This window comes from Pseudorasbora parva, chromosome 23 (assembly GCF_024679245.1).
Source record: "Pseudorasbora parva isolate DD20220531a chromosome 23, ASM2467924v1, whole genome shotgun sequence".
NCBI classification, from domain to species: domain Eukaryota; kingdom Metazoa; phylum Chordata; class Actinopteri; order Cypriniformes; family Gobionidae; genus Pseudorasbora; species Pseudorasbora parva.
In genome coordinates this window covers 5,565,444-5,592,371 of record NC_090194.1, presented here as the reverse complement: position 1 = coordinate 5,592,371, position 26,928 = coordinate 5,565,444, and the positions used below count along the sequence as shown (strand labels likewise).

The following is a 26,928-nucleotide window of genomic DNA, read 5'->3' as shown; positions in this document are numbered from 1 at the left end:
GATTTATGTTTTCATTTTTTAAATGTGTGTACATTTTTCTATTTCTCACTGGGACTCGAGGCCATGGGGATCTAAATTGAGGTCCCCATGAGGAAACAAGCATATAAACCATACCCAATGAGCTTCTTTTTTTTATGTAAAAATGATGTGCGTGTTTATATATATATATATATATATATATATATATATATATATATATATATATACATACACACACACACATATATATCTTTAGCTCACAGTTAATTAAAGTATATGCATGACTAGCTTAATTTATCAGTTCCTAGTAAACCTCCATGAATCAGAGGGGTCACTGGGTTCGTCTGATACATTTCCAGCCACACGATGTCGCTGCTGTTCTAGCAGATAACAAGAGAAACACAACAGCTTGCCAAACCATAAAAAAAAGTCACTAAACCTTCTCAGATTACATTTAGGGCAGTAAAGTTCTCTTTCCAGAGGAAGTTTCTAGTACATTCTTTCAGCACTTGAATAGAGAGACAGTGCCAACTGAAACACAGCAACTGCGCAGCGCGCGTGTGACGCAGAGAGATATTTACAGTTAGTCAGCCCTCCCTAAAACCTACCAGATGTGTGAAGCATCTGTCTGTGGCCGTGCCAACACCTGTATGTCAAAACAGAAGCCTAACATAAACTTTTTTTGCGATGGAGGATAAAACAGCGGCGATGGAGCCAGAGGAAAGGGAAAACACAAGGTGCTGTGTGAAAACAACAACAAGACAGACGTGCGTGCGTGCGTAAGAGGGGGCGTGTCCTCGTCTAAACCACGCGGGTCAACGGGTTCGTTCATTCCAATTGCCTCGTGAAATGATAACCGATCCTAAACACGTATTTGCCGTTCTGACACACACACACAACCATAACCACAACCACACACACATACAGCACGGAACAAAACATCACCCGTTATTGACTCAGTCGCAGCAACACTTGCAGACCCCAAACACTCCTGCGAGACATCACACGCACATGGATTCACTTTCAGCCTGAACAGCATGTTGTTTACAGGCGCATATGCAACAAGGAAGCAATGTATGTTGCACAACCACTTACACAAGAAAAACACCATTACACAAGCCTTTAGAAAGATGCACCCTGAAATGTATGCATGCATGCATGAGCTCCCTATAAAACGCTATAATAAAACATTTGCATGGCACAGACATGATGCAGGTGGTTCTTACCAGATGAAGAAGCTGTGCAAGCCAGTTCCCAGTCCAACAGGACAGAAGACATAAACTTTCTCCATATGCGAAAGGTACACTGACGCATCTGAAGCAGGAAACTACATGTGGGAGAAAGTGAAAGACAAATGAGACGGGAGCAGAGAGGTGTATGACTTAAGGGAAGAGAAAGAGAAAGAGAAGTGCGACACAGCAGGAAAGGGGAGAGGGAAATAGATAGACAGAGAGAGAGAGAGAGAGAGAGAGAGAGAGAGAGAGAGAGAGAGAGAGAGAGAGAGAGATTGAGAGACACCTCAGTGTGAGTTCTTGCTGTTGCGGAGAGAGGGGTGGTCGGAGCTGTAGGGTACCAGAGTTCAAAGCACTGAGAGAATAAGAGTGTTATTCTGCAACAGCCAGCCAAGTCTTACACAACACCAACCAGGGGCAGCAAGTTCCTTCTGCCTATCTCTCCCTCCCTCGCTCGCTCTCATTCACCAACTCGCTCACAGATTCCCTATTCTTTCCATTTCATCTATTTCTGTTTCACTTAGCCTATGTGGTTTCTCATTCCCTCAGATTTTTCTTCATCACTTCCCACATAAAAACAAAACCGAGATTTCTTTTAGATCTCCCTTTGAAAACACTGCAAATTGCGTATAGGAACGGTTCAACCAAAAATGATAATTCTGTCATCATTTACTTCCCCTGTATTTCTTTCTTCTGCAAAATGCACTGAAAATATGTTTTGAAGTGCATTGATCCAAACAACATCGAAGCCCTAGTAGACCAACCAATATTACTCAAAGTATCTTCTTCTATGTTCCACAGACATGAAAAAAGGTGAGTAAATGATGACAGGATTTTCATTTTCTTTTTAGATTTGTCTCTGGAGTTTTAGAAGAGAAATCAAATTGTGCTCAAATTTGCCATGACACCAAATATATTCTTACATGATTCATCGAAGATCACATGATCTGAATGTCAAAAAGGTGTCAAAATTAAACTGTATGACAGCTTGTAACCTCCTGCGTGCCACTATCCGCGTGAGGACATTATATTTTAGTGAATTTCTCTGACACCAAGTATTTTACAGTTTAAGCCTTATCTGTAAACCGGGGTATTATGTCCTAGTTTCCTTTATTGTCTTTGTGCAATTGCACAATACAAGGATATTATATTTTAGTAAAGGGTGTCCTGTAGAGCACATGTTCTTCAGAGATATCATTTTGAGGTTTCACCAGGACAACAACAACTCCCTCATTTTTAAACATGACGGAATGATCAAATTAAGCACTCCTATGGAAATATGATAATATTTTTTTAAATGATTTAAATCTGACTAATTTTCAACATCAACATCTCAGGAAAATGTTATGGGGTTTCTAATCAAAATATGACTTTCTGTTACAAAACAACCTCAATAAAGGGCACAGAGACTTAAATCATGTTTATCAGGCATTTTAGAGAGCACAAGCAAATAGGGCAAAAAATGACATACCAATGGTCCTATAAAATATAAGATATTATTATGAAAATGTTGCAACCCCATTATTACACTTCTTTTTTCATTACATGTTTCTCCAAGAATACATTAATATGCAAATTAGATACATTGCATTCAATGGGAAAACCCATGTATGGTCATCTTATTCATAAAGAACAATGGTATATCATTCATTCTGTTATTTCTTACATAACAGTTGAAAATCATCTTTAAACAAAGTTAAAACCTGAAATTTATTGGTGAGAAAAAAAAAGAAAAAAAAAATCTTATTTCATGTCATTTTATTTTTAAACAACTGATTCCCAGTGTCCACATACAAGGACATAGCATAACATATGAATAAAATATAATTAAAAAAACAAAAAAATCCATTATGATCTAAACAATGCAATGGCATGTAAAAAATCTTTTGTTTTACCTTATGAGGTTAAAAGTAGCCTAGAAATCTAGACGCACCCTAGCAGCAGCAAATCAATACACTTCTGAGCTGTAAAAGCCAAACTCTGGTCAGGCCAATCACATCGTGTATAGAGTCGACGGGCGGAGCTTAACATAATGACGGCCGAGTTGCTTTGCATGCTACTAGTAAACACAGAAACTGAAGAATGGCGGTCTTTCGAATCAGCTTTGACGCGACTCTGGAAGACTTGGAGTTAAGCTTTTCTCCGAGAAAAGAACAAAGAACGGCACTGAAGTCATTCTTAAAAAGGGAAGATGTGTTCTGAGTTTTGCCGACCGGATATGTTGAAAGTTTAATCTGTCAACTAGCTCCACTTCACCTTCGTTGCTCTGGTTGGTTGTAGCGCTATCCTATCGCGTGCAGAGGGAGTTTGAAAGACAACCGTTTATCCCGCCCCTCGGATTGAGCTGTCAATGGTGAGTTTCCAGACCAAACATCTTGATGTGGGTCTGGCTTGTCAGGCTAGGTTAAAAGCATATTAGTACCTTATTTACCACTAAAATGTATGTATGAAATGTATGTATTTGTACTCTACGGTACTTATATGCCTGTCTGGCTATCACCAGACCTTGCTCAATTTAAGATTGAACATTGGTCTGGGGAGTCTGCTCTGTATTTTCTACTTCACAAGAGGCATGATAAACTAAAAATTTTCAAATGATTTTACGCAATTGGAGAGTCCTTCAACCAATCAAACCACAAGAGATGTGATCAACGGGAATTGATCCACTGCTTCTCTATCCGTCATTATGTTAAACCCTCCAATAGCGCACCAGGTGGATAAGCCAGTCTGTGATTGGTTCCCGCAAAATAGATGCAGTAGAATTGAATGTAGAGGTTTCCAGACTTAGTTGCAGGGTGAAATCAAACCGTTGGCAGATCAGGCTGGCTTTACCATATACACCTTTTAGAAGTAAAAAATATACTACGATGTCCTTTTAAGGGTACTGCCCCAGTGACGAGCTGTTGTACCCCTAAAAGGTACCATTTTTATGTGACTATTTTATAGCTGCACATCAACAATTGCGTCTATTTTATTGCTCCAAAGGAATTTTAGGAGAAACATCTGAGACGAATCCATTAATTGGCTATGCAAGAGCGAGATCTGAGCTGTAAAATGTTCCTCTGAGCCTCTCTATCTCCTGCTGGTGAAGGGGGCAGGTTGTTTTCGCACTAGTGAAACTTGTGGGTTTGTAATATTATGGAAGTATTGAAGGGTTTCTGGAAGAGGGTTAGAGACCTGCATCACTGGAAAAATAAAACAGTAAACTCATTCCCCACTTCATATGACATTAAGACCTTTCAAAGCCATTACACCATGCTGGTTTGTTTTTATGACTATTGTAAATGTAAGAGTTTAAACACAGCATGCGCAGTAAGATTTTGGTGAGGAGGCACTGCTGAATTTGTATTTACAGGGTCAGTCCACCTTAAAATAAAAACTGTAATAAATGTACTGGCTCTCCTGTTGTGTCAAATCTGTATGAATTTGTGAAACACACAAAAAATGCAGTGTTTTGTTTTGTCTGTACAATGAAAGGCAGTTTTTTTGGACACCAATGGCTTTCATATGGACAAAACATTCTTCAGGATATCTTTTGTGTCCAACAGAAGAAAGGAAGTCATACAGGTTGAGTAAATTATGCCACAAATAATTTTTTGGGTGAACTATCCCTTTAAGAATTTAAATATAGAGTTTTTTAAATATATATTTTGCAAGATGCAGGTAGAAACTGTTTATACACGTATAAAATAAAATATGCACAGTCATCCTTTATAAATCACTGGTGTCAGGTTTAGCAGTAATTAAAGTTTGTTATGTGGAAGAGATGAGATGTCAAGGCATGTTTTTGTGCTGAGCCAGAGAGGGCATTACGCAACCAGTCAAAAACAAAAAACCAAACATAAATCTTTAAAATAACAGCATTATAAATTAAGATTTTTTTGCAATTAAATCAATCCACAAAGTGATCTGAGATCAAAACCAGCTCATCCTCGTTTCTAAAAGACTTGACAATATTCAAGTCTAAAAATAGATTGAAAGATTTCATAATTGTTACATAACAGAAGGCTCAGCTTCAAATTCTGATGTGCTGCCTGAAGGGAGACGGCAGTAAAGAGGAGGAAACGAGCGTAACCACGGCGCACATTGTGGCCACACACAATGCACACAATTAAATAGATGATTACAAATATGCAATGCATAATGACAGTAAAGTAAACTAGGAGGACATATACCACAGACAAGGCTTAAACCTAGTCCTTGACTAAAATGAATGTTGTCAGTCTCAAGATGCACATCAGTAATGTTTTTTTCTAAGGAACATTTATAAAAACTTAAATGTCCTAATTGAACTAAGGCCTAATCCTGGCTTAACCAAATCCCTGTCTGTGAAACCAGGCCCTAAAGTCTAGTCCAGTTGCAGTCCAGGTCAGAGTTATGACCAAGTAGTAAGCAACAACCCATTATAGGAGTAGTTGACTATAATGACTATAATGACCCAAAAATGACTATAAACGCTTTTATTAACCCCCGGAGCTGTGTGGAGCAATTTTATGAAGGATTGATGCCTTTTTATGGATTTCAAAACAGAAACAGACATTCACTGCCATTGGAAAAACCAGAACAACTAACTAACTAACTAACTAACTAACTAACTAACTAACTAACTAACTAACTTACTAACTAACTAACTAACTAACTAAAACTTTGATTGTATTCGTCTGAAAGAAGAATGTCATATACACTTAGGCTGGCTTGATGGTGAGTAAATCACAGGTTTTTTGGGTGAACTATCCCTTTAAAGGTGCACAATATAAAAAAATTCAGTAAAATATATTTAAAAAAAAGCAGGCCATTGTGTTATATATTTTGTTCAGTTGAATACTTACAGTATCTCAAATGTTTCCAACTATTTGTAAATCGTGAGAAAATTGTTATTTTAACTAATGAACCGGGACGTGTGAGGGAGTCGCCTGTCAATTGTGTCATATCTGATTTACCCTCGGTTTTATTTTGCAGAAACTCTTTACTCTTGGCGGTGTGCAACAAGTATCATAGAAGCCGCAGAGCGAACGCACAGAGTAACGTTGTAACATAATTTTCAACACACTCAAATGTATCTGATGAAATGGTGCCGGCGACTGTGGCATAATAAAAGTCCTGCTGCTCACAAGGCATGTGTTGGGCTCATTTTATTAACAATCACTCCAGTGGCCTTGCTCAGCTCCCTCAACACTCAGTCCTGCTCTGCTTTATACTACAGTAACGTTAATAATCGCATCCATGAACATGATTTCTAGCCGAGTCCTATCCCTATTCTTTTCCAGCGGCTGTGAGGTGAAAAGCAAAAGATTCTGAGCTCAAACTTGGCGTCATCAAGCTAAGCCTTTGTTTTGAATAGACGCCCTCTAGAGGACGGAAAATTTACATAGTGCACCTTTAAACTAATGCTCAAATGAAATACTGTTTGAGTCCAACCCTATATCTCTTCTCAATAATTCCAGGTCAACTCTGTACTGTCTCTAAAACAAGAAAAAAAAAAAACTTTTTTTTTTTAAAGAGCAGTCTAAATTGTAAAAAAATATCTTGTCTGTACACCTACAAATGAGCATCATTAAAGGGATAGTTCACCCAAAAATGAAAACTGTCATCATTTACTCAAAGTTGTTCCTGTACGAGTTCTTTCTTCTGCCGAACACAAAAGAAGATATCTTGAAGAATGTCAGTAACCAAACAGTTAATGGGCTCCACTGATTTCCATAGTAGAGTATTTTTCTTTTCTCCATAAGGAAGTCAGTGGAGCCCCTTAACTGTTTGTTTACCGACATTCTTCAAGATATCTTCTTTTGTGTTCGGCAGAAGGAAGAAACTCATACAGGTTTGGAACAACTCGAGGGTGAGGAAATTATGACAGAAATTTCATTGTTGGGTGAAACTCCATTAGATTACCAACAACAAAAGTCATTTTTAAAAATCTGATCCGGTAGAAATATGACACTACAACAACAACACTATTTCACTCCAGAACTATCCCTTTCCTTTTCATATTAAAAATGAGCGGGGAACAAATGGGAACTTGCTCAGGGGAGTGGAGCATCCGTTGGCCTTTTTTGCAGCAGTCATTTGCGTCAATTATGAGCTGCTTCTATTGAAAAAGCCAAATTCAGACGCCTGGTCCGGGAATGTCAGACTTAGTCATATTAGAGTCATTTCCACGTACGAGTCAGAGCATTTCGCCTTATTAAAGGCTCCCACACATGCTGAGAGTTTCTCGCATGAAAGATGTGTTTTTCCATGTAAACTTGCCAGTTAAAGCACAATTAAAGCTGCACATTATCAGCCCCTGAGAGAAAAGCAGTCTGTCAGTATGAAGATGGTGGACTGAAATAAGCCAGTTCCTGTATTATCTAATGCAACAAGTAAATAATATGTGCTATTTACAAATTTTTCATGTGCATCACACTATGTAAACATTAAAGTAGCCTACTCGAACAGTATGTGCTCTTGAAGTGCACGTAGAGCACACACTCTATCACATTCAGCCGTGTGGGAGGAAACCGCTCGGAGGCCCCTAGTTCTAAGTGTTTAACTACTGCTATTACATACCCGAGGCTATTTCGCAAGAACAGCCTTACTCACCTAAGCTTTTTCAAGCCTCTTCTGCAGAACTGAAACAAAATCTATTAAAATAATCTCAGGGGGGTTTAATAAACCCAGACCATCTTGGCTAAGACTTACAGCTAGATGTCATTCTTAATTTGTGAGAACCGCTGCAAGTGTTTTTATTGGATTAAGATGAGGCTTTAAGATGTAAATGACACTGTTAATGGTGGTTCTTAAATCTTTTCAAGACATTTTTTTTCCTATCTAATGCATTTTAATTTTTTTAGGGAATTTGACCTGTTGACCAACTTCTTTAACATGATGAGCGTCCACTCGTCCACAGAACCTCTTCTTATCCATTTGTTTTGATAGCTTATGTATTTATGACATTTATATGCACACATATGGGGGGGGGGGTGTCTCAAAAATCAAAAACAAGTATATACACACTACCTTTCAAAATTGACAACAAAGACATTAGTAATGTTTCAAAAGATTTCAATTTCAAATAAATGCTGTTCTTTTGAACTTCCTATTAAATCAAAGAATCCTGAAAAAATGTATCACGGTTTCCACAGAGATCAAGTAGTTTTCAACACATAAAAACATAATAATAAAAACAAATGTTTCTTGAGCACAAAAGCATCATGTTAGAAGGATTTCTGAAGGATCATGTGACACTGAGCTTTGCCATCACAGACATTTTAAAATATAATAAAATTGTACTTTAATTTTATATTCTAATAATCAAGTGATCTAATAAATGACGGACAGAGGGATAGATAGATAGATAGATAGATAGATAGATAGATAGATAGATAGATAGATAGATAGATAGATAGATAGATAGATAGATAGATAGATAGATAGATAGATAGATAGATAGATAGATAGATAGATAGATAGATAGATAGATAGATAGATAGATAGATAGATAGATAGTATTTATCCTTGTGAAAGTATTCGGCCCCCTTGAACTTTACGACCTTTTGTCACATTTCAGGCTTCAAACATAAAGATATAAAACTGTAATTTTGTGAAGAATCAACAACAAGTGGGACACAATCATGAAGTGGAACGAAATTTATTGGATATTTCAAACTTTTTTAACAAATCAAAAACTGAAAAAATTGGGCGTGCAAAATTATTAGGCTTAATACTTTGTAGCGCCACCTTTTGCTGCGATTACAGCTGTAAGTAGCTTGGGGTGTGTCTCTATCAGTTTTGCACATCGAGAGACTGACATTTTTTCCCATTCCTTCCAGAACAGCTCGAGCTCAGTGAGGTTGGATGGAGAGCGTTTGTGAACAGCAGTTTTCAGTGCTTTCCACAGATTCTCGATTGGATTCAGGTCTGGACTTTGACTTGGCCATTCTAACACCTGGATATGTTTATCTTCTCCACAACAGTATCTCGGACCTGCCTGGTGTGTTCCTTGTTCTTCATGATGCTCTCTGCGCTTTAAACGGACCTCTGAGACTAACACAGTGCAGGTGCATTTATACGGAGACTTGATTACACACAGGTGGATTCTATTTATCATCAGTCCTTTAGGTCAACATTGGATCATTCAGAGATCCTCACTGAACTTCTGGAGAGAGTTTGCTGCACTGAAAGTAAAAAAATTTGCACTCCCAATTTTTTTGTTTTTCATTTGTTAAAAAAGTTTGAAATATCCAATAAATTTCATTCCACTTCATGATTGTGTCTCACTTGTTGTTGATTCGTTTAAAAAATTACAGTTTAATATCTTTATGTTTGAAGCCTGAAATGTGACAAAAGGTCGCAAGGTTCAAGGGGGCCGAATACTTTCGCAAGGCACTGTAGATAGATAGATAGATAGATAGATAGATAGATAGATAGATAGATAGATAGATAGATAGATAGATAGATAGATAGATAGATAGATAGATAGATAGATAGATAGATAGATAGATAGATAGATAGATAGATAGATAGATAGATAGATAGATAGATAGATAGATAGATAGATAGATAGATAGATAGATAGATAGATAGATAGATAGATAGATAGATAAAGTGTGCACATTTCTGTTATAGTAAGGTCAATGAGTCCATTAGAAGAAAGCCTGCCAGGCTGACCTGTCTTAGTTTCCAGAGCTCTGATTACGCTGGTCCCACAGTCCCACTCTTCAAAGAAACTTCAACTCTGTCCCATTTTCAGCCATCTTATTATAGATTTTCATGCACCTGAGGGACAGAAAATCACAATGTTTAAAATGTCTTTAGGCCCACACAGATGAAGACAGAAAGGGGAAGTATCTGCATTCACATTCTTGTCTGTTTTATCTTTCTCTGATCATACTGGCGACTGTAGTTCTTTAGTGTGTTTTTCAAATTACTGTAACCCAATCAGACCTGTGCATGACCCAGTGTCACAACCATCTGCACTGCCAGGATCACCATCCCTTTTCATTTCCATAATTGTATTGAATCTGGACAACCTATCATTATCATTAAAATGACAGTTCACCTAAAAATGAATAGTCTGCCATCATTTACTCACCCTCATGTCATTCAAAATTACATATTTCAAATAAAAAAAGCGTATTTTCCAAGCTAGACGAGCCATGCACAAGTGCAGTCTTAAGCGCAAGTCTCAGGTTTCTATGGGAACCGGAGCTTCTAACAGCAGCTGCAGTGATGCAATGATTTTACCAATCAACGATTGGGTCTTTTACTTTAGAAGGCGGGACTATTCAGCCATATTGCAAGTTGCAGTTTCTCCAATTCATGAGTAATAGGATTAAACCGTCTTTCTATATCTATGGTCTTTGGAATTAGTAGTAGTAGTATCTTTAATTAATATAAATTACTATTATCTATTTTTTTAACAGAAAGACTGAATGACCAACAATATCTTAACAGGTTAGTTCACCCAAAAATGAAAATTCTGTCATTAATTATTAGAGTTTATTCAACAATTTCTTCTAGATTGCGTGAGACTGCCATTGATGCAGTGTAAACACTTCCAGAATGTCGGCTTACCATTGGCCGACAATGTTCACATAAGCATATGCTTTAAACTATATAGGGAGCCCTTCCTTGCACATTACTTAGTTTAGGCTCTGTTGATAACTTTTAATAATTATTAAAAGTTATCAACAGAGCCTAAACTATTAGCCTACATTCAGTTCATATTTATTTTAGCTTAACACTCATAAGCTTCACATTAGGCAGTTTTTGCATTAACTTCTAAATCTAATATATATATATATATATATTATATATATATATATATATATATATATATATATATATATATATATATATATATATATATATATATATATATATATACATATATATATATTATATATTCATTTATTTTTAAATATAATCATTTATACACAGTGACTGTCATTTTTATGACAGATTTATTTAAACATTACCTTAAATAAACAAGACATCACTAACAGGTTAAGTAGAATATAATGAATATATAGGCTAATATAGTGCATATATTTAGAGAAAGAGTTCATTTCTCTAGTGAACTCACAGCTGTGGACACTGACTGACTTGTAAGATAAATGTGATGGTACGTGACATTGTTTCCAAGCTGTTTTACTGTCCTCTTTCCGTTTTGAAACACTGATTGAGTGATTACACCAAGTGATACACTTCAGTAAGCTGTATTGTATCCTCAACATACCTTAAGAAATATTAATTCATGTTTATTCTTTAGGAAGAGATGATTGCATTCACTTGCACACTGGCAAGGTGTGTGTAGAGGGTTGATAAATCATAATAAATACTGTCATTTTGCATAAAAAATAAGAATTGTCAATTTTTGATTTCATGGTGACTTTGTGTAAGACTGCATGTGACAAACTCACAGGAAGGATGAGTACATTCGCTAAATGATAGTGAGATCTCACATGTACTAAATAGGCCAGTGGCATGACAGTCTATATAAAGACTCTCATTCCAGTTACCAACCACACAAAAAACCCCTGAGGCCCACCACAAACGCACCGAAAATAACCCCAAGTACTACAGGGGTTTTGACAACACACAAACAAAAAGTCTTTATAGCAGTGCCATCACTGCGGACTGCACTTTGCTATGAAAACACTTGATGCTGGTTTTTAGTTTGGACCAGATCTTTTCACATCTTTTTTTGTTTGTTTGTCAAAAAATTCAGTCCTTTTTCTCAAATTTCACACTGCAGCAACAAAAAAACATCAGGAAAAAAACCCAGACCCATCATGCCAATTTTCAGCTGAAATTCATGAAAAAAATAATATAATGTGCACTTAACAGTTACTGACTTCACATAGTGCCTTCACTGAGGATGGATAACCTTCACTGTTGGTGTCAAAGCAGTAGATGAACAGCAACCTGGATAAAAAACAACAAAAAAGAGCAGCAAGTATAAAACAATCTTGAATGTCAAAATCAAGAACATTTTGTCAGTAGTGTATGTCTTACATAATCCTGAGCACACCTGCTCTCTCCCAAGGGTGTAAAACCACGAGAGGCTAGGCCAAAAAAACAGTATCTGGTTTCAAAGCTTATTTTCACTGTCTTAAATTAGGCTGGGCATCTCGAGTTCAAAGGAGTAAAGAATTAAAAGTACTCTGATAAGAGATTAGGCCTTAATTGTGGGAGTAGATAGATAGCTGTTCCTGCTGACACCTGCCTTTAAATGACCTATGTACACCAATCAGGCATAACATTATGAAGTGAATAACACTTATCTCTTCATCACGGTACCAGTTAGTGAGTGGAATATATTAGGCAGCAAGTGAATATTTTGTCCTCAAAGTTGATGTTTTAGAAGTACGAAAATTGGGCAAGCGTAAGGATTAGAGGGAGTTTGAAAAGGGGCAAAATATGATGACTAAATGACTGGATCAGAGCATCTCCAAAACTGGAGCTCTTTTGGGCTGTTTCCGGTCTGCAGTGGTCAGTATCTATCAAAAGTGCTCTAAGGAAGAAACAGTGGTGAACCAGTGTAAGGGTCATGGGCGACCAAGGCTCACTGATGCAAGTGGGGTGCAAATGCTGGCCCGTGAAGGTGGCTTGGTCTGATTAATCACATTTTATTTTACATCACATGGATGGCCAGATGAGTTTGCGTCGCTTACCTGGGGAACCCATGGCACCAGAATGCACTATGGGAAGAAGGCAAGCCGGCAGAGGCAGTGTGATGCTTTGGGCAATGATCTGCTGTGAAACCTTGGGTCCTGCCATCCATGTGAATGTTACTTGACACTACTGTATTGTTGCAGACCATGTACACATTTAATGGAAATAGTATTTCCTGGTGGCTGTGGCCTCTTTCAACAGGAAAATGCTTCTTCCACAAAGCAAAAATGGCTCAGGAATGGTTTGAGGAGCACAACGAGTTTGAGGTGTTGAATTGGCCTCCAAATTCCCCAGATCTCAAACCAATCGAGCATCTGTGGGATGTGCTGAACAAACAAGTCCTATCCATTGAGGCCCCACCTCGCAACTTACAGAACAATAAAGGATCTGCTCCTAATATCTTGGTGCCAGATACCACAACACAACTTCAGGGGTCTAGTGGAGTACATGCTTCGATGGGTCAAGGCTGTTTGGGCAGCTAAAGGGGGACACAGTATTAGGTCATAATGTTATGCCTGATTGGTACAGCTAACTCATGATGCTCAAAATGCTGTTAGGTAGTTAGGTTATTAGATTTTTAGTTGCATAATCACACTTACAATGTCATGGGCATAAATGGCCAAACAAGACAAAACACATTTCAAGCCTAGTGAGAGCATATATATTTCCTTTCTAATAATCCAGAAAAATCAAGTCACTTTAAAATATGTGTGAAATAAAGTCACCCGCACTACAATATTCATTGAAAATGATAAAATTCACATCATAAAAACCTGACTGAAATGAACGTGTCTGTTTTCCGCGGTTTCTTTAAACTCATGACGTCATCAACCAGCGTCGGGTTGAAAGAAGCGGCTCGTGGAGTTTAGCAGGAAACTTGGTTGCTGAATCATTTTGATTGCTGGTGAGTCCGATTTAAAATGTTCTTAAATACATTTAATCTGAACAGTCTCACCAGCACTTGTTAGTATACTAGTATAAGGGCAGTTTAAATGAAACCGTTTAGATTATTATTTTTGCCGGCTATATTGCCAGCATGATTTGCCATGTACGAATGGCACTGGTGATATATGCGCAAAAAGTGATTCGATTTATAGAATATTAGTATCACAGTTATTTATTTTAATTTGATTCAATGCGTATTTTAACATATCTTTAAAATTTTTTACCGTAGTTTCCTCTAAAATACCACATTAACAATTAGTGTCACTAAGACATGGATTTCCTCCATACACTTTCGTATAGTTTAATTTTGATACGCTCTTTTTACCCTATCAATTGCACCTCAATGCTAATGTTCAATTCTGTGAAAATTCTGATTTAAACACTGGATTCATGTCAAACTGGCTTCTTATTACGTCATGTGTGACTTTTTATTTATTTATTTGCATTCAGGATCGACCCATTAATCATGTAACTATTATTACATTCCCTTACAATGTTAAACGTCTAAAACTTTTGTAATAGTTATTGCTAATATAAAGCCATAATAAATGAATGTTTTCCTCCATACAGTGTTTTCAGAATCCTTCTGTTATCTTTCAGCACCTTATAACGTTACACCCCGCGCCCGGCTTTAACGTTTAATGTGAACGGCGAGTGTGACTTAAGCCAGATGGTCTGAACTTATTATTAGTTTCTGTTATTGGTATCAATACTCCTAGATGACCAATACAAGCTTTGCGATTGCCTGATACATGATAATTATCTGTAAAGTATTGTAATCTGAGCAGAGTGTTAGCATATAACGTTATGAGCCGACTCTCTCACCTGCTCTGTTTTCCACTGGTTTTCCTCACACAATTCAATTAATCTCGTTGTTCTGTCTAATCCTGGCCTGTCCCTTATTGTGTGTCATAATTATGGCTGTGGTCTGCCATATGAGTATTAATAAACATTTATAATTTCCTCAGCGTCCGAACTGTTATTGCGATCCATTGTTTTCCTATCGTTGATATTCACTCCCTCTCCTTATGTCACTTCCGGTTTGCACATTTTTTTTAGATGTGGAAGTAAAATTCTCTCACAAAAACGACTCAAAAAGCCTTATTAGCGTATTTACAAGTATATTTGAAAGACATTATTTTTCTATACACTGACTCACTGGAGTTTCTAACCTGCAATATGCTCTTTAATGCCATTAATGGTTTTACTGTAGTAGCATTTTTTTTTTTTTTTACTATGGTTTACCATGATATTTTTTTTGCAAGGGGAGAGAACTGCATTGATGTTATATGACCAATCACCAGTGTTGGGTAAGGGTTTAACAGTTCTAAGTAATTCATTACTGTAATTTAATTTTCCCTTGAAAAAGTAAAGTAAGGGATTACTGTTACTTCTGATGTAATTGCATCAAATACTGTATGGATCCTACCATCTAATGTTAAAATGTATGTTTTATGTAACTTTCACCATTTAAATACTTTAGTCAGTTCAAGAAAAATGTGCACAGCTTCTTATATATTTTTAAAGAATTAAGAGCAGTTCCATGTATATCCTTGTGTTGTTTAACTGGGTGAGGTGAGGTTATGATATTTATAAAGTAATGCAATACGTTTAACCCTCATCCTTCCCTTGCAGGTCAAAATGACCCAACGGCTTAAAATTATACTTAATATTTTTATTTTATTTACCTTTAAATTACTAGATTTGATCAATAAATTAATAGTCATTTATTTAAAACACATTCTTTCAACTGAAATTTAAAATAACACAATTTCATGCTTAACCTTTTTAATTCAGCTAAAAATCTTATTGGGTGTCTCTGCTGACCTCTTTTGAAAAATATATAGCATGATGTTTTCATGACTTGCCACTAGATGGCCTTTATGGAGCAAATGAGCTGTTCCGCTAGGTCCTAAAGTCAGTTTCTCTTCAGTATACATTCAGATCATAGAGACTGTATACGAAATATGGACGTAGTGTCCATGATGTCACCCATAGGATTTCTATTAGCCGTTTTGAAGCGTAGAGACGAACTGGCTGTGGCCATCTTGTCAGCGCCACACCTGGATAACAGAAAATGGGCAAAGAGGCGGGATGTGGGTGGAGTTGAGGTGATAACTAACAGACAGCTGATAAATGGCTATCCACCTGTCAATCAAAGTAACCACACTCTTAATTATGCGTAAACGAATGAGTTATGTAAAAAATTCCCCCCTTCAGTTGTCATGAAGGGCAGAATTAGTCGTATAGACCAAAACCACAATTTGTACCAGACTAAACATTTTTTTCCTTCATGTTCTGTAAAGTTGGCCATTTTAACATGGGGCTTAATGAGATTGTGGGCCCTTGAATTGAGTTTAAATTACTTCCGTATTGGCTTCAACAGAAACTGGGGGAGGTTGCCGCTTGATTGAGATGCACATATGTAGACAATACATTATAAAATAATTTTTTGGTAAAATTTAAGCATTTTTAGGTTTTTATATGCGTACTGAAGCAATCATCACATTCCAATAATATCTAATTGGGTCAAATTTACCTGTGAGGGAAGAAAGTGTTACCATTTTAAATTTCAACCACAAAACTCCTCGAATCTTTTAATTGTTTTAGTTAATTCATGGTTCAAGTGCGACCAAAGTCCTAGGGTCTTGGACCACTCAGATGAACACACAAAAGTTTTGTCAAAGGGGAAGGATAAGGGTAATATAATTACACTGACTTTATTTTTTGAGTAACTTACCCAACTCGACTAATCACTATTCTTCGATAGGTATGATGATGGACTCTCTGTATGGGCCAGTCACTCTGGGTATACTGGCAGGTGTGGGCTGCGGGCTCTGCCTCGGATGGCACCTCAGTGGCCGCTTTGGCAGATCATCCCGCGGCATGATGGCGGCGTTAGGAAACAGCGGCGGTGCTGGCAGCGAGGCCAGCGTGATGGGTGAGAGCGGAGAGTTCAAAATGATTCTGGTGGTCCGAACTGATCTGAAGATGGGCAAAGGTAAAGCAGCGGCTCAGTGCTCTCACGCTGCCGTGTCCGCCTACAAGCAGGTCCAGCGCAGAAACCCAGAGCTCCTGAAACAGTGGGAGTACTGCGGCCAGCCCAAAGTGGTAGTCAAGGCTCCAGACGAGGACTGTCTGCTGGAGCTGCTGACCCACGCCAAAGAGGTCGGACTTCCGGTCAGCTTAATCCAAGATGCTGGAAGAACCCAAATTGCACCAGGGTCCCGGACGGTTCTTGGCGTGGGGCCTGGACCAGCTGATCTTGTTGACAAAGTGACAGGACACTTGAAACTATACTGAATAACACTATTAAAATAAGACGGGACAGGTTTGACCAGTTCTTAGACATTTTTTTTTTTATAGGATCAAAATGAGTGGAGAACCTAATGACACGTTGATTTATAGGTTTAACCATTTATTTTAAGTGAACAGTTCACCCGTTCCATCATTGAACATACGAGTACATTTGTTTTGCCATACGTTTATGTACAGAAAATGTTATTTGGGGATCTCATTTTTATCATATTAATCACCCCCTCATACCCACAAAGGACTTTTGTTTGTTAAACTTTGATGCAAAAATGACCCGTTCCTTATTCAATTGCACATTGCTAAAATGATCTGCAAGCGTTTCGATTTAAACACTGGATTTATGTCAAACTGGCTGCTTGCTAAATCAGACGAGAGTATTTACATTTTTATTTACATGTGATCGAGCCACGAGTTCCCATCTTAAAGCTGCATTTCCGTTATGCGCATCTGAATCAAACTGTCCAGTGAGTATGAAGGGGAGGAAATACAAAAAGAATACATGGCACATGAAACTGCGGTTAGACCAGATTTTTCTTGATAAACAAGAAGCCTTTATTTATATGGTAATCTGGAGGGGAAGGGGAAGGGAAATCTCATTCTCTTTGTGCACAATCAGATCTCTACAATATACGTGTATATCTATGATTCATCTCAACTCAGTGAGAACTGAGTACAGGACACACACTGAGTTAGTTTAAATCTTTCTTAAACCAAATTACCCATTTGTGATTTCTCTGCTTTACAAATAAAGGGTAAACTGACTTTTGGAATAACTGGCAGGATAAACTGGCTTTCTAGTCTCACTTCGGTGCCGTACAGTGACCTAAACATCACAACAATAGCATACACACATACGCACACACACACACACACACACGCTGCAGCACAAGAGAGGTAAGGTTAGTAAAATACACACAGGTGTGGAGAGCCGCATATATATTTATATATATTTTTAATCATTATCCCTCCTCAAATGGATGGTCCCACACAATGAGCACGTGTTACTGCACAACAAAAGTTTGTTTTTCATATGGAAAACAAAAAGGTACTGAAGAACCTGCATAGGTCAGGGAAAAGGTTTACAGTTGCTGTATGAACATGTCTTTACGCATTTAAAACAACCTTTTTTCATAGATACATCGAGAGCCACACACCCGCACTGAATTACCGGTGTTGAGTAGTGTTTGTTTGTGGAGGCGGTAGTCACACGTTTTCCTCGATTTTCTTTTCTTTCCTGGAATATACAATAGTTAAATGCAGACAGACTGAACAAGCTGCTCACACACATCAAAATGATACATTAGTTGTTTTTCTCTGACTACGGAGTGCAAATCAGATTTTTTCTGTCTTATTTTAATTAAACCGACTTGCATCTCCCACAAGTCTCCTCATTGTAGACACCATTCCCCTTTAAACTGACAGATAAAATTGACAGGAAATTAAATCTAGTAGATATTTGGAATGTGAAAAAAAATAATTCTCAATGAAATCTTTGACAATATAGAAATAAAGTCCTTCATGATGGTATAAAGAAAACACAATAAACAAAAACGATCATTTTAAAAAAGGTAAAGTAAAAGAATAACATTTGCTCGAATCCCTCGTTGTGAGCGCAAAGTAATAGAGTCGGACTGGTGGAGGACTGAGGGAGAGAGATCCGTGGAGATGCTGGACCGAACCGAGCGGCAGCAGGAAGAGGGGCGAGCAGGAAACTGGGAGGTCCTTACATGCCGTAACCGAAACCTGGCTGGGCCTGAGGAGCCGGCGGGTAGCCAGGCGCTGCTGTGTACCCGTAGCCGTAAGGCTGCTGCGGGGGGACGGCCACACTGGGGCCTGCTGTCAGCATGAGCTGAGGTGTGCCTGTGCAATGGGAGAATGTGAGAAAATGAATTAAAATCCATAAAAAAAAAAAAACAGAAAGTCAGTTTCTATTGCAATGCCCTTCTTTAATGTTTTACCATAAACAATGGGTTGAGTCTCCGTCGCCTGCTCCTCCTCTTTCCTCAAGGACTCGGAGGTCTCCAGCTTGTCCACCTAAGAACATGAGAGAAATAAGTGTTCAGTCTGTGCGTGTTCATTTCTGTTGAGGACTAGGAATAGTTACTCATAAAAATGTAAATAATTAATGGTCCAGCTTTATATTAAGTGGCTTTAACTATTAACATTTAAATGAATCATTTGATACAACGCACTTAGTGTGTACATATATTTTTTAAAATTATTTTCTACATTTACATCAAAAATTACACTGTTGACCCTTCCCTTACACCAACCCATACAACCAAACTCAAAACAGGAAAAAAGTGTCTTTGCAATAGAAAATGAACACATCAAGTACATAGTAGTTAAGGACACTATATAAAGCGGGATCTAATTCATTTTAAATCACGAACGATCTCTCATATGCAGTAAATGGGAGCTCACTCTTCACAGTATGGTAAGCAGTAGGGCTGGGATAAACGATTATTTTTTAAACGATTAATCTAGCGATTATTTTTTTCGATGCATCGATTAATCTAACGATTCATTTTTCCTGTCCGATTCGGTTACGATTCGATTACCGATTATCTCCCCATTAATTGCCTAATAGCAATTTATACATGTTGACTTAATTATCTGAATGAAAAAACTAATTCCTTAACATTGCAATATATGTTTATTGCTCTTAAAATTCCAAAGTAAGACTATACAAGAGCAATGCATTCAATAAAACCTTGAAAACATAAAGTAGGCTACACACACACACACACACAAATAAATAAGTATTAACCTACAACAAAGAAACATATTATACGATTTTTCTATGTATGCAACTCAGCCAGGCTATGCCCATCGATTAAATATCAACAAGTTGGTTAATCAAATCCAGGGACACACTGCAAGCGTGAGCGTCTCGGCTGCGTGGCGTGTCCGTTTTTGTTTCGGCTCCCATGTTAACAGGTTCTGCACACTGACTGTGACGCGCGGAAAACGCGTGCATGCTGGAAATAGAAGAGCGCCTATTTTTCACGCGTGTTGGGAGCGTCTCCAGGCAAAATAGAATAGGAAAAGATGTTTATATATCATTTTGACACGAATACATATTATTAAATTACATTTTCATGTTTGAAAGTCTGTAGGTTTACATAAATGCAGATATAGGCCTAATTGTAATAATAAAAAACGTCAATTATCGATTTTGAAATATTGCAACTGTCAATACAGAACGAAATATTCTGTAGCCTATTTTGCCGTCAATACCATAGATATGTGGCTACTCCCAACGTTTTCTTTGCTGTATCAGTAGGCTATTTATGTTTAACATTAGGAATAGGGCTTCCCTCCGCATCAATAGCAGCAGCAGCAGCGCCGCGTCAGACATGCTTCTAGTGTGCAAAGGCAGAGAAAACACCACACAGCCCCGTGGCTGACCCGCAACAGAAACGCCAAGCGCATCCGCGGCATGACAGTGAAAAAAGTTACATGTAGAGTGCATTATGGGCCTCAATATTCCGTTTAAAACCGGAATAGTCCTGGGATGAAACTGCTCACTTAGAGGATGGATACCCTCGGTCACATCAGCGCGATTACACATTGAACATTTTAAATTTAAAACAGCTTATTATGTAGGTAACGTAGCCAATGTGTCCGATGCTTTCACTTGATGCAAACGTTTGTTTTTGTGATTAAAATACATCAAATATTATCAAAACATCTGTCTTCCTGTGTGCAGAAATTTGTTTATGTAGCCGTGACAACAAAACGCGTGCGCGCATGCCTGTGATGCTCCGTGCGCACCGCGCGCCAACCCCATAGACTGTGGCCAACCCGCAAGCCTTGGACTTCTGAAAGTCTGAGGAGCCACTCGTGTTGCTACCATAGATATACATAATAAATAATATACTTAATTACATAATATACTTTATTATGTACATCTATGGTTGCTACTACTCTTCGGCACCGCCATCTTTATTTTGAGTCTGACGAATCGACGCGCATATTTTGCGTCGACGTATTTTTTGCGTTGATTGCGTTGTCCCAGCCCTAGTAAGCAGTGTTTATTAACTTCACCATACGCTGGATTCTCTTGATTTTCCTCTTATCAGCCTCGTAGTTCTTTGCCATTTTAATACTTAATAAAAAAACCGCAAGTAACATCTCTTCGCGCCACTGGGTATGACGTTTGTATTGCTTTTGCGGATAGCCAATTACTGGCCCGCGCATTCCAGTGATTGGCCATTCAACTAGCCAGACATACTCTTTTACTGGCCATTGCTTATTTCGAGCCCTGGTAGAAGCCCTTCCTTACCTTGCTGAGGTATTCCCTCATCACCTGGATGAAGTAAGGCATGGCAAAGTCCATGATGTTGTGCCTCCACGCCGTCTCCAGCACCACATCAGGCCTGAGCAAGTCGTAGCAGGTGAAGAGGCAGGCGGCAAAACACTCCTTCTTATCCTCCTGAAGGAACCACTGCAGCAGCTCCTCGGCCAGCTCCGTGTCCTTCGACTCAGATGCATACTGCATGGCATCCTGGGTAGAAGAACATGCGTAGCTGTTATCAATCAGATTTACAAACAGCAGAACTGAGATAACAACCCTGCCGTCCACCTCACCTTGTAGAGTTTGTCTTTCTTGCACAGCTCCACACTCTGCTTCCATCTGTTGTTGCCTTTGAAGAGGTAAGCAGCGATTCTCCTGAACTCAATCAGCTCATGCTTCTCCAGACGCTGGGCCAGCGAGATGTTGTCAAAGTTATCGTATGCATCTATAGATGTCCTGAGCGCCTGCGGACGGGATAGTTCAACAGCAGATGAGCCATTATAACGGTTCAATGATTTTCAGAAAAGTGCTTTAGGAAGTTGTTTGTACCTGATAGTCTTCCTCTGAGATGAAGAGGTTGTTAAGTGCTTCATTGACAGACTTGTTGTTGTGGTTTTGTACTGATCGCAGGTAAGGCTTAACGAGAGGAAGCTGCTTAACCTGAAGAAATGAAAAACGCCTGTTTTACCTGATCTTAAAGAGGCATTGAAGTTGAAAGTTCACTAACTTTCTTGAATTGCTTTACCTTGTTGAAGAAGTTGACGGCTCGTGAGTGATCCAATCTTGGAGAAAGAACTATGAGCAGGTCGTTCAGTAACAAGGGCTTGAACTCGAGATAAAACTGGATTGCTTTGTAGTATAGTTCAACGTTGGCCACCTAAACAAGACAAGAAACATGGTCACTGTTATTCAATTCATTTCCTGCTGTTATTTTAGTATTGTTTATATACTAGTATAGTATTTATTAATTAGCTTTTATTTTAACTTTACATTTTTAGTCATTTTAGGTGCTTTTGTCATTTTATTAGTATGTTTTTATTTATTTATTTAGCTTTAATTTATTTTTATTTTAGTTGTAATTATTTTAGAACTTCAAAAATATAATTTATTTTATTTAAATTAGCAGCCAAGGCAACATTGATAATTTATGTCTTAATTTAATTTATGTAATTAATTATAATTAATACCAATTATATAATGCACTATAATGTAAATGTTAAAAAAAATTACTTTCAGGTTGACAAATAAATATTTAATTCATGTTTATATTTCAGCTTTATTACAGTTAACGAAACCAAATTTAATATGTTTAACTAAATCTGAACACAAAAGAAGTTATTTGGTAGTGTATTCATCTATATATGAAAGCAGTTGAACCTTACCTTGGTGATGATGTCCTTGAATTGTCCCTCTTTCCAGGCGTCTGTAGGATGGCTCATCATGGTGATGATGGCATTGTCAAACTCTTCATACTTGTCGTAGAGGAAAACAAGCTCCGCCCACAGGTGAGCCTGCTCTGCGGCCCTCAGGACCTGAAAGAGAAAGATATCAAGAAGTGAAGGAGACAGACTTTGTAACATTTGTGCGTCGCAGATGATGACAGCAAGATCATCCCTTCAGAGAATATCAGATGACATGCTGAATTAAATTATAGCTGGAGGGGGATAAGAGATGGAAGAAAAAAAATCAACAAACTCCTGCTGTTTAACAGAACTGAGTGAGGCACACTTAAAACAAAAAAAAGAGGAGTGTTACAAACCAACATCTGAAATAACAATCATCTTTAGTACTGCTGTGTACCTTGGGGATGTTGACTCTGGACCAGAAGAGTTCCAGGTGCTCCCTCATCTTCTGAGGTTTGAATTTAGAGTAGAGGATGGCCAGCTCTGTGAACATGCCCATGTGAGCGCGCTCCAACCCCAGCGCCGCCTCCAGCATGGTGATCAGCTCCTCGAAGTAACCACGGTCCTACAGAGAGCATTTTAAAACAATAATCAATTGGATCAGCTCTGTTAGTTGCTGAATGTTCTTTCTTGTAGGGTTAAAACTTGCCTGGTAATAGTTGATGAGCTCTTCTAGTTCATCGGCATGGACCACGATGTGAAGGCCACACATCTGAGCCAATCTGAACTCCTTCCCGTCCACACAAGCAAAGCACACCTCCTTCCAAGTGCGAGTGCTGTTAGCCTTACGGGCGCCGTCCACGGCGGCCTGATACTCGCCCAAGTGGACCAACGTAGAAGCCAAGCGGCCGAAATTGGAGACGTTATTGTACAGAAGTTTGGCTGCCTCGTACATCTTCTCATCGTAGCAGCGATCTCCAACCTGTGAGAGATAGTAAAGCAAGTGACCTTCAAATGCAATGCTTCGTTTGTCTTAGCTAAAAATATAGACATGCTCTTTCAATCATCTCTTAATAACCAGAGTGAAATAAAATTAAAACTATTAAACCTTTTGTAAAACTACTGAAAATCTTAGAAATGCTACCCTGGCGAGTTTATGTACTAAAATGACAAACTAAAATAAATTAAAACTGAATAAAAATATTTAGAAAACTAAAACAAATGCACTAAAATGAAAACTAAAAATATACGAAATAAAAGCTAATTCAAAATATGAATAAATGGTGTAATAGTGTAAAAATAATACAGTAACAGTTTACTTTAAAGTGTCCTTGTTACATGTTGCATGTACTTACTGTAGTAATAACAGTAAATTATGCATAATTACAATGACCCTCAACCAAACCCTAATCCTAATCTTACCTTATAGTAAGCACATGCAGTTTATTAATATTATTACTCAGTACTTAAATATACAATTACACTGTAACAATAACACCTTAAAATAAAGTGCAGCCAGTAATACTAATATATGTAATAACACTGTTATTGCACATAAGATTGAATTAGCGATTCATAAAAAAGCAACTGTGCATTACCTGCTGGATGTGTGCATTATTGGGTCCATTTATAAACTCCTCCAGTTCAGCGAGACGGTTGGTTTTGGCCAGTGCGAAGATCAGCTCCGTCTCCACATACGACTCTCTGGCCTTCTTTCTGGCCATCTGCAAAAACTTCACCAGGTCCTCCCAGTTACCTTTGCCAGGAAAAACAGTTGTGAATACAGAATCAGAGGGAAAATGATTTATTATCTAGAACTAGAGACCGAAGATGCCATACCACTCTGGTCAGCAGCCTGAACAACTTCCATGTAAGCTGAAGGGTCATCAGCCTTGATGTAGGAGTCAATGGACTCTTTAACAAGACCCTTTTGCAGCTGAGCCTTAGCCAGCTGACTCCACACCGCAGGTTCATTACAGCGCTCTGCAAACTCATACGCCCGGTCCAGATTACTGATGTGCTCAATCAGAACCTGAAGAGGACAGGAAACATCAGCTCTTTCCATATCTGCTATTCAAAGAACGAGGGCCGCTGAGAGATTTACCGAGTATGGTTCAACCATATACCTGCACCGCAGAGGTGTTGACATCAAACTTCCTAAAGATAGCAAAGGCCTCCTCGAACAGCTCGCTGCTGATGGCAATGTTAGCAATGTCTGGAGCGTCATAATTGTCCAGGCGGTTGATGTATTCCATGACGCGGGTTCGGTCCGCTTTGATGGCTGTTAGGATGAGCAGGTTCTGCAGGTTTCTGGGAACAGATGAGGATTATTTAAACGAGATCAGAATGAAATATTAATTTGCATTCAAACTTTGCACAAGACTGTTTGGGCAAGGAATTTAATGTCTGTAAAAGTCAGAAAACACACAAACAAGCCCTGTTCCAGTTGTTTATATGTTGTAATGTGTTTGGGCTTATGCACCTGTGTTCACTGAAGACCGAGTTGTCCAAGACGATCTTTTCCAGCAACTCAATGAGTTCATTGGGCAGGTCAGCAGTCATGAAGGCCTTCACTGTGACGGACACCTCCTCTGGGTCCTGAGTCTCTGACAGGGCTGTCTGCACCACCTAAAGACACAAATAACTTGAACGCCAGCACATTCCAAAAACATACAAGGAGGTCAAAAGAGAATCAGAGATGTTGAGACATGCATTGCTCATAATTTGTGTTGAGTATAAACCACACATCTAAAACAGTGGCTACACTAAGTTTGTGGTGGGTAATATGTTTTAAATGTTTGTTTAAAAGTCTCTTATGTTCACTAAGATTGCATTTATTTGATTAACGATACAGTAAAAACTAATGTTGTAATATATTTTTACAATCTTAACTTTTTGGATTTTAATATATTTTAAAATGTCATTTATTCTGGTGATGCAAAGCTGAATTTTCAGCATCATTACACGTCTTCAGTGTCAAATGATGAGAAATCATTCTAATATGCTGATTTGGTGCTCAAGAAACATTATCATCAATGCTGAAAACATTTGTGCCGAATAATATTAGAATTATATGATGAAGAGAAAGTTAAAAACAGCATTTATTTAAAATCTAAATTTTTGTTTGTCTTAACTGTCAATATTGATCAATTTAATTTGATCAATAAAAGTAACGCATGCTTCTCCCTCGCTAAATAAAAGTAATGCATACTTCTCAAAGTAGAGAAAAACAGAAGGTAGCTTAATTATGATTAGGGAATCCCAGAATGCATTGCAATAAACTAAGTGGGGAAATGAATGGTGTTTTTTTTTTTTTTTTTTGCAATTCATTCAATACAGCAAAGTTGATAACATAAATTGTATCCATTTAAAATAGACTAAACTATTTCACCCAATATTAATGTGCAATTAATAAAATGTAACAATCTTGCACTTCCAGTTCCTGTACGAGCCATGTTTATGTATTGTGAGAGATGAATGGCACACATTTATGTATGTGTACCTGGTCAATAAGAGGCCTCCTAAAGGGGTTGGTCTCCAGAAGCACACTGGCCCAGAGCTCCGGGTCTCTGCGGCGCACCAAGTACCGGGACAAACTCTTGAACAGAGAGTTTTCATTGCAGACCTGTGGAGAAAAGCATTAAGATACTTCAAATTGTTTGGCTGCACAGAACTTGGTTTGAACAGGCTTAAAACTGATTTAGCATTACTAACGTTTATGAGCTCCTGGTCACATTGTCCTCTCTCGTAGGCCACACAGGCCAGGTGAGGGTCTCTTTTCTCGCAGTATTTCCCCACTACACGGCTGTCGTAGTACGGGTTCTCTCGCAGGAAGCGTTCTGGGTTGTTGTTGCTGTCTATGTAGATCTTGGCCAGGGCATTGTGGGTAGCTGGCTCCTCACAGCCCTCATGGATACGAGACTCCAGCCATGGCAGCAACAGCTTCAGTCTGCAAAAGAAAGAAAAATTTGAAGCTATCATATAATTTATTTTCGCCCCCAGACATCCTTACAATGTTGAAGTCATTTTTTCCCCCTCACAAAATGACTATAAACACCATATTGCAACTGCAAGCACTATTGTTAAACAATCAGAACAGCTACTGCTGTTTGTTTTCTTTGTTTACTTGTGCAATCAAAATTTCATCTGGAAACTCTTA

At 38.2% G+C, this 26,928-nt stretch overlaps 3 protein-coding genes across 15 annotated transcripts in view; 1 reads left to right on the top strand and 2 right to left on the bottom strand.

Moving 5' to 3' along the window:
• The window catches only part of LOC137062328 (uncharacterized), a 78,577-nt gene extending 64,862 nt beyond the window's left edge, over window positions 1–13,715 (bottom strand). For 10 of the 12 annotated variants that reach the window (XR_010901225.1, XR_010901227.1, XR_010901229.1 and 7 more), the window contains exon 1: window positions 1,206–1,425. Coding sequence is in view for 4 of the 12 variants with exons in the window: in XM_067433210.1 (XP_067289311.1) it covers window positions 1,206–1,270 (65 nt within the window). In the remaining 8 variants the exon portion in view is untranslated. Of the gene's footprint in view, window positions 1–1,205; window positions 1,426–1,497; window positions 1,618–9,857; window positions 9,966–12,046; window positions 12,117–13,639 lie in introns of those variants that run through there. The other 2 variants (XM_067433207.1, XM_067433202.1) reach the window with 2 other exon arrangements.
• On the top strand, window positions 13,671–17,888 carry ptrh2 (peptidyl-tRNA hydrolase 2). 2 transcript variants are annotated; one of them, XM_067433212.1, is made up of 3 exons: window positions 13,687–13,770; window positions 15,077–15,121; window positions 16,582–17,888. In XM_067433212.1, exons 2-3 carry the CDS (start codon window positions 15,094–15,096, stop codon window positions 17,112–17,114), a joined length of 561 nt encoding a protein of 186 aa, XP_067289313.1. In that variant the 5' UTR covers window positions 13,687–13,770; window positions 15,077–15,093; the 3' UTR covers window positions 17,115–17,888. The 2 variants fall into 2 exon arrangements, with proteins under 2 accessions (XP_067289314.1, XP_067289313.1); XM_067433213.1 differs by lacking the exon at window positions 15,077–15,121 and having other exon boundaries at window positions 13,671–13,770.
• Window positions 17,889–18,061: 173 nt separating this feature from the next.
• cltca (clathrin, heavy chain a (Hc)) overlaps window positions 18,062–26,928 on the bottom strand; it is a 40,899-nt gene continuing 32,032 nt past the window's right edge. The window contains exons 17-31 of the mRNA XM_067433200.1: window positions 26,484–26,718; window positions 26,272–26,394; window positions 25,252–25,397; window positions 24,896–25,079; window positions 24,609–24,801; window positions 24,368–24,525; window positions 23,479–23,751; window positions 23,227–23,394; window positions 22,809–22,958; window positions 22,172–22,303; window positions 21,976–22,086; window positions 21,720–21,890; window positions 21,415–21,636; window positions 19,085–19,160; window positions 18,062–18,986 (exon numbers count right to left, since the gene is read on the bottom strand). Of these exons, the coding sequence (XP_067289301.1) occupies window positions 18,850–18,986; window positions 19,085–19,160; window positions 21,415–21,636; window positions 21,720–21,890; window positions 21,976–22,086; window positions 22,172–22,303; window positions 22,809–22,958; window positions 23,227–23,394; window positions 23,479–23,751; window positions 24,368–24,525; window positions 24,609–24,801; window positions 24,896–25,079; window positions 25,252–25,397; window positions 26,272–26,394; window positions 26,484–26,718 (2,479 nt within the window). The 3' untranslated portion in view covers window positions 18,062–18,849. The remainder of the gene's footprint in view (window positions 18,987–19,084; window positions 19,161–21,414; window positions 21,637–21,719; window positions 21,891–21,975; window positions 22,087–22,171; window positions 22,304–22,808; window positions 22,959–23,226; window positions 23,395–23,478; window positions 23,752–24,367; window positions 24,526–24,608; window positions 24,802–24,895; window positions 25,080–25,251; window positions 25,398–26,271; window positions 26,395–26,483; window positions 26,719–26,928) is intronic.

Coding starts and splice junctions, on each gene's coding strand:
- ptrh2 (XM_067433212.1), top strand. CDS start 15,094: ATGTTATATGACCAATCACCAGTGTTGG. Junction 15,122..16,581: donor TGACCAATCACCAGTGTTGG/GTAAGGGTTTAA, acceptor ATTCTTCGATAG/GTATGATGATGGACTCTCTG.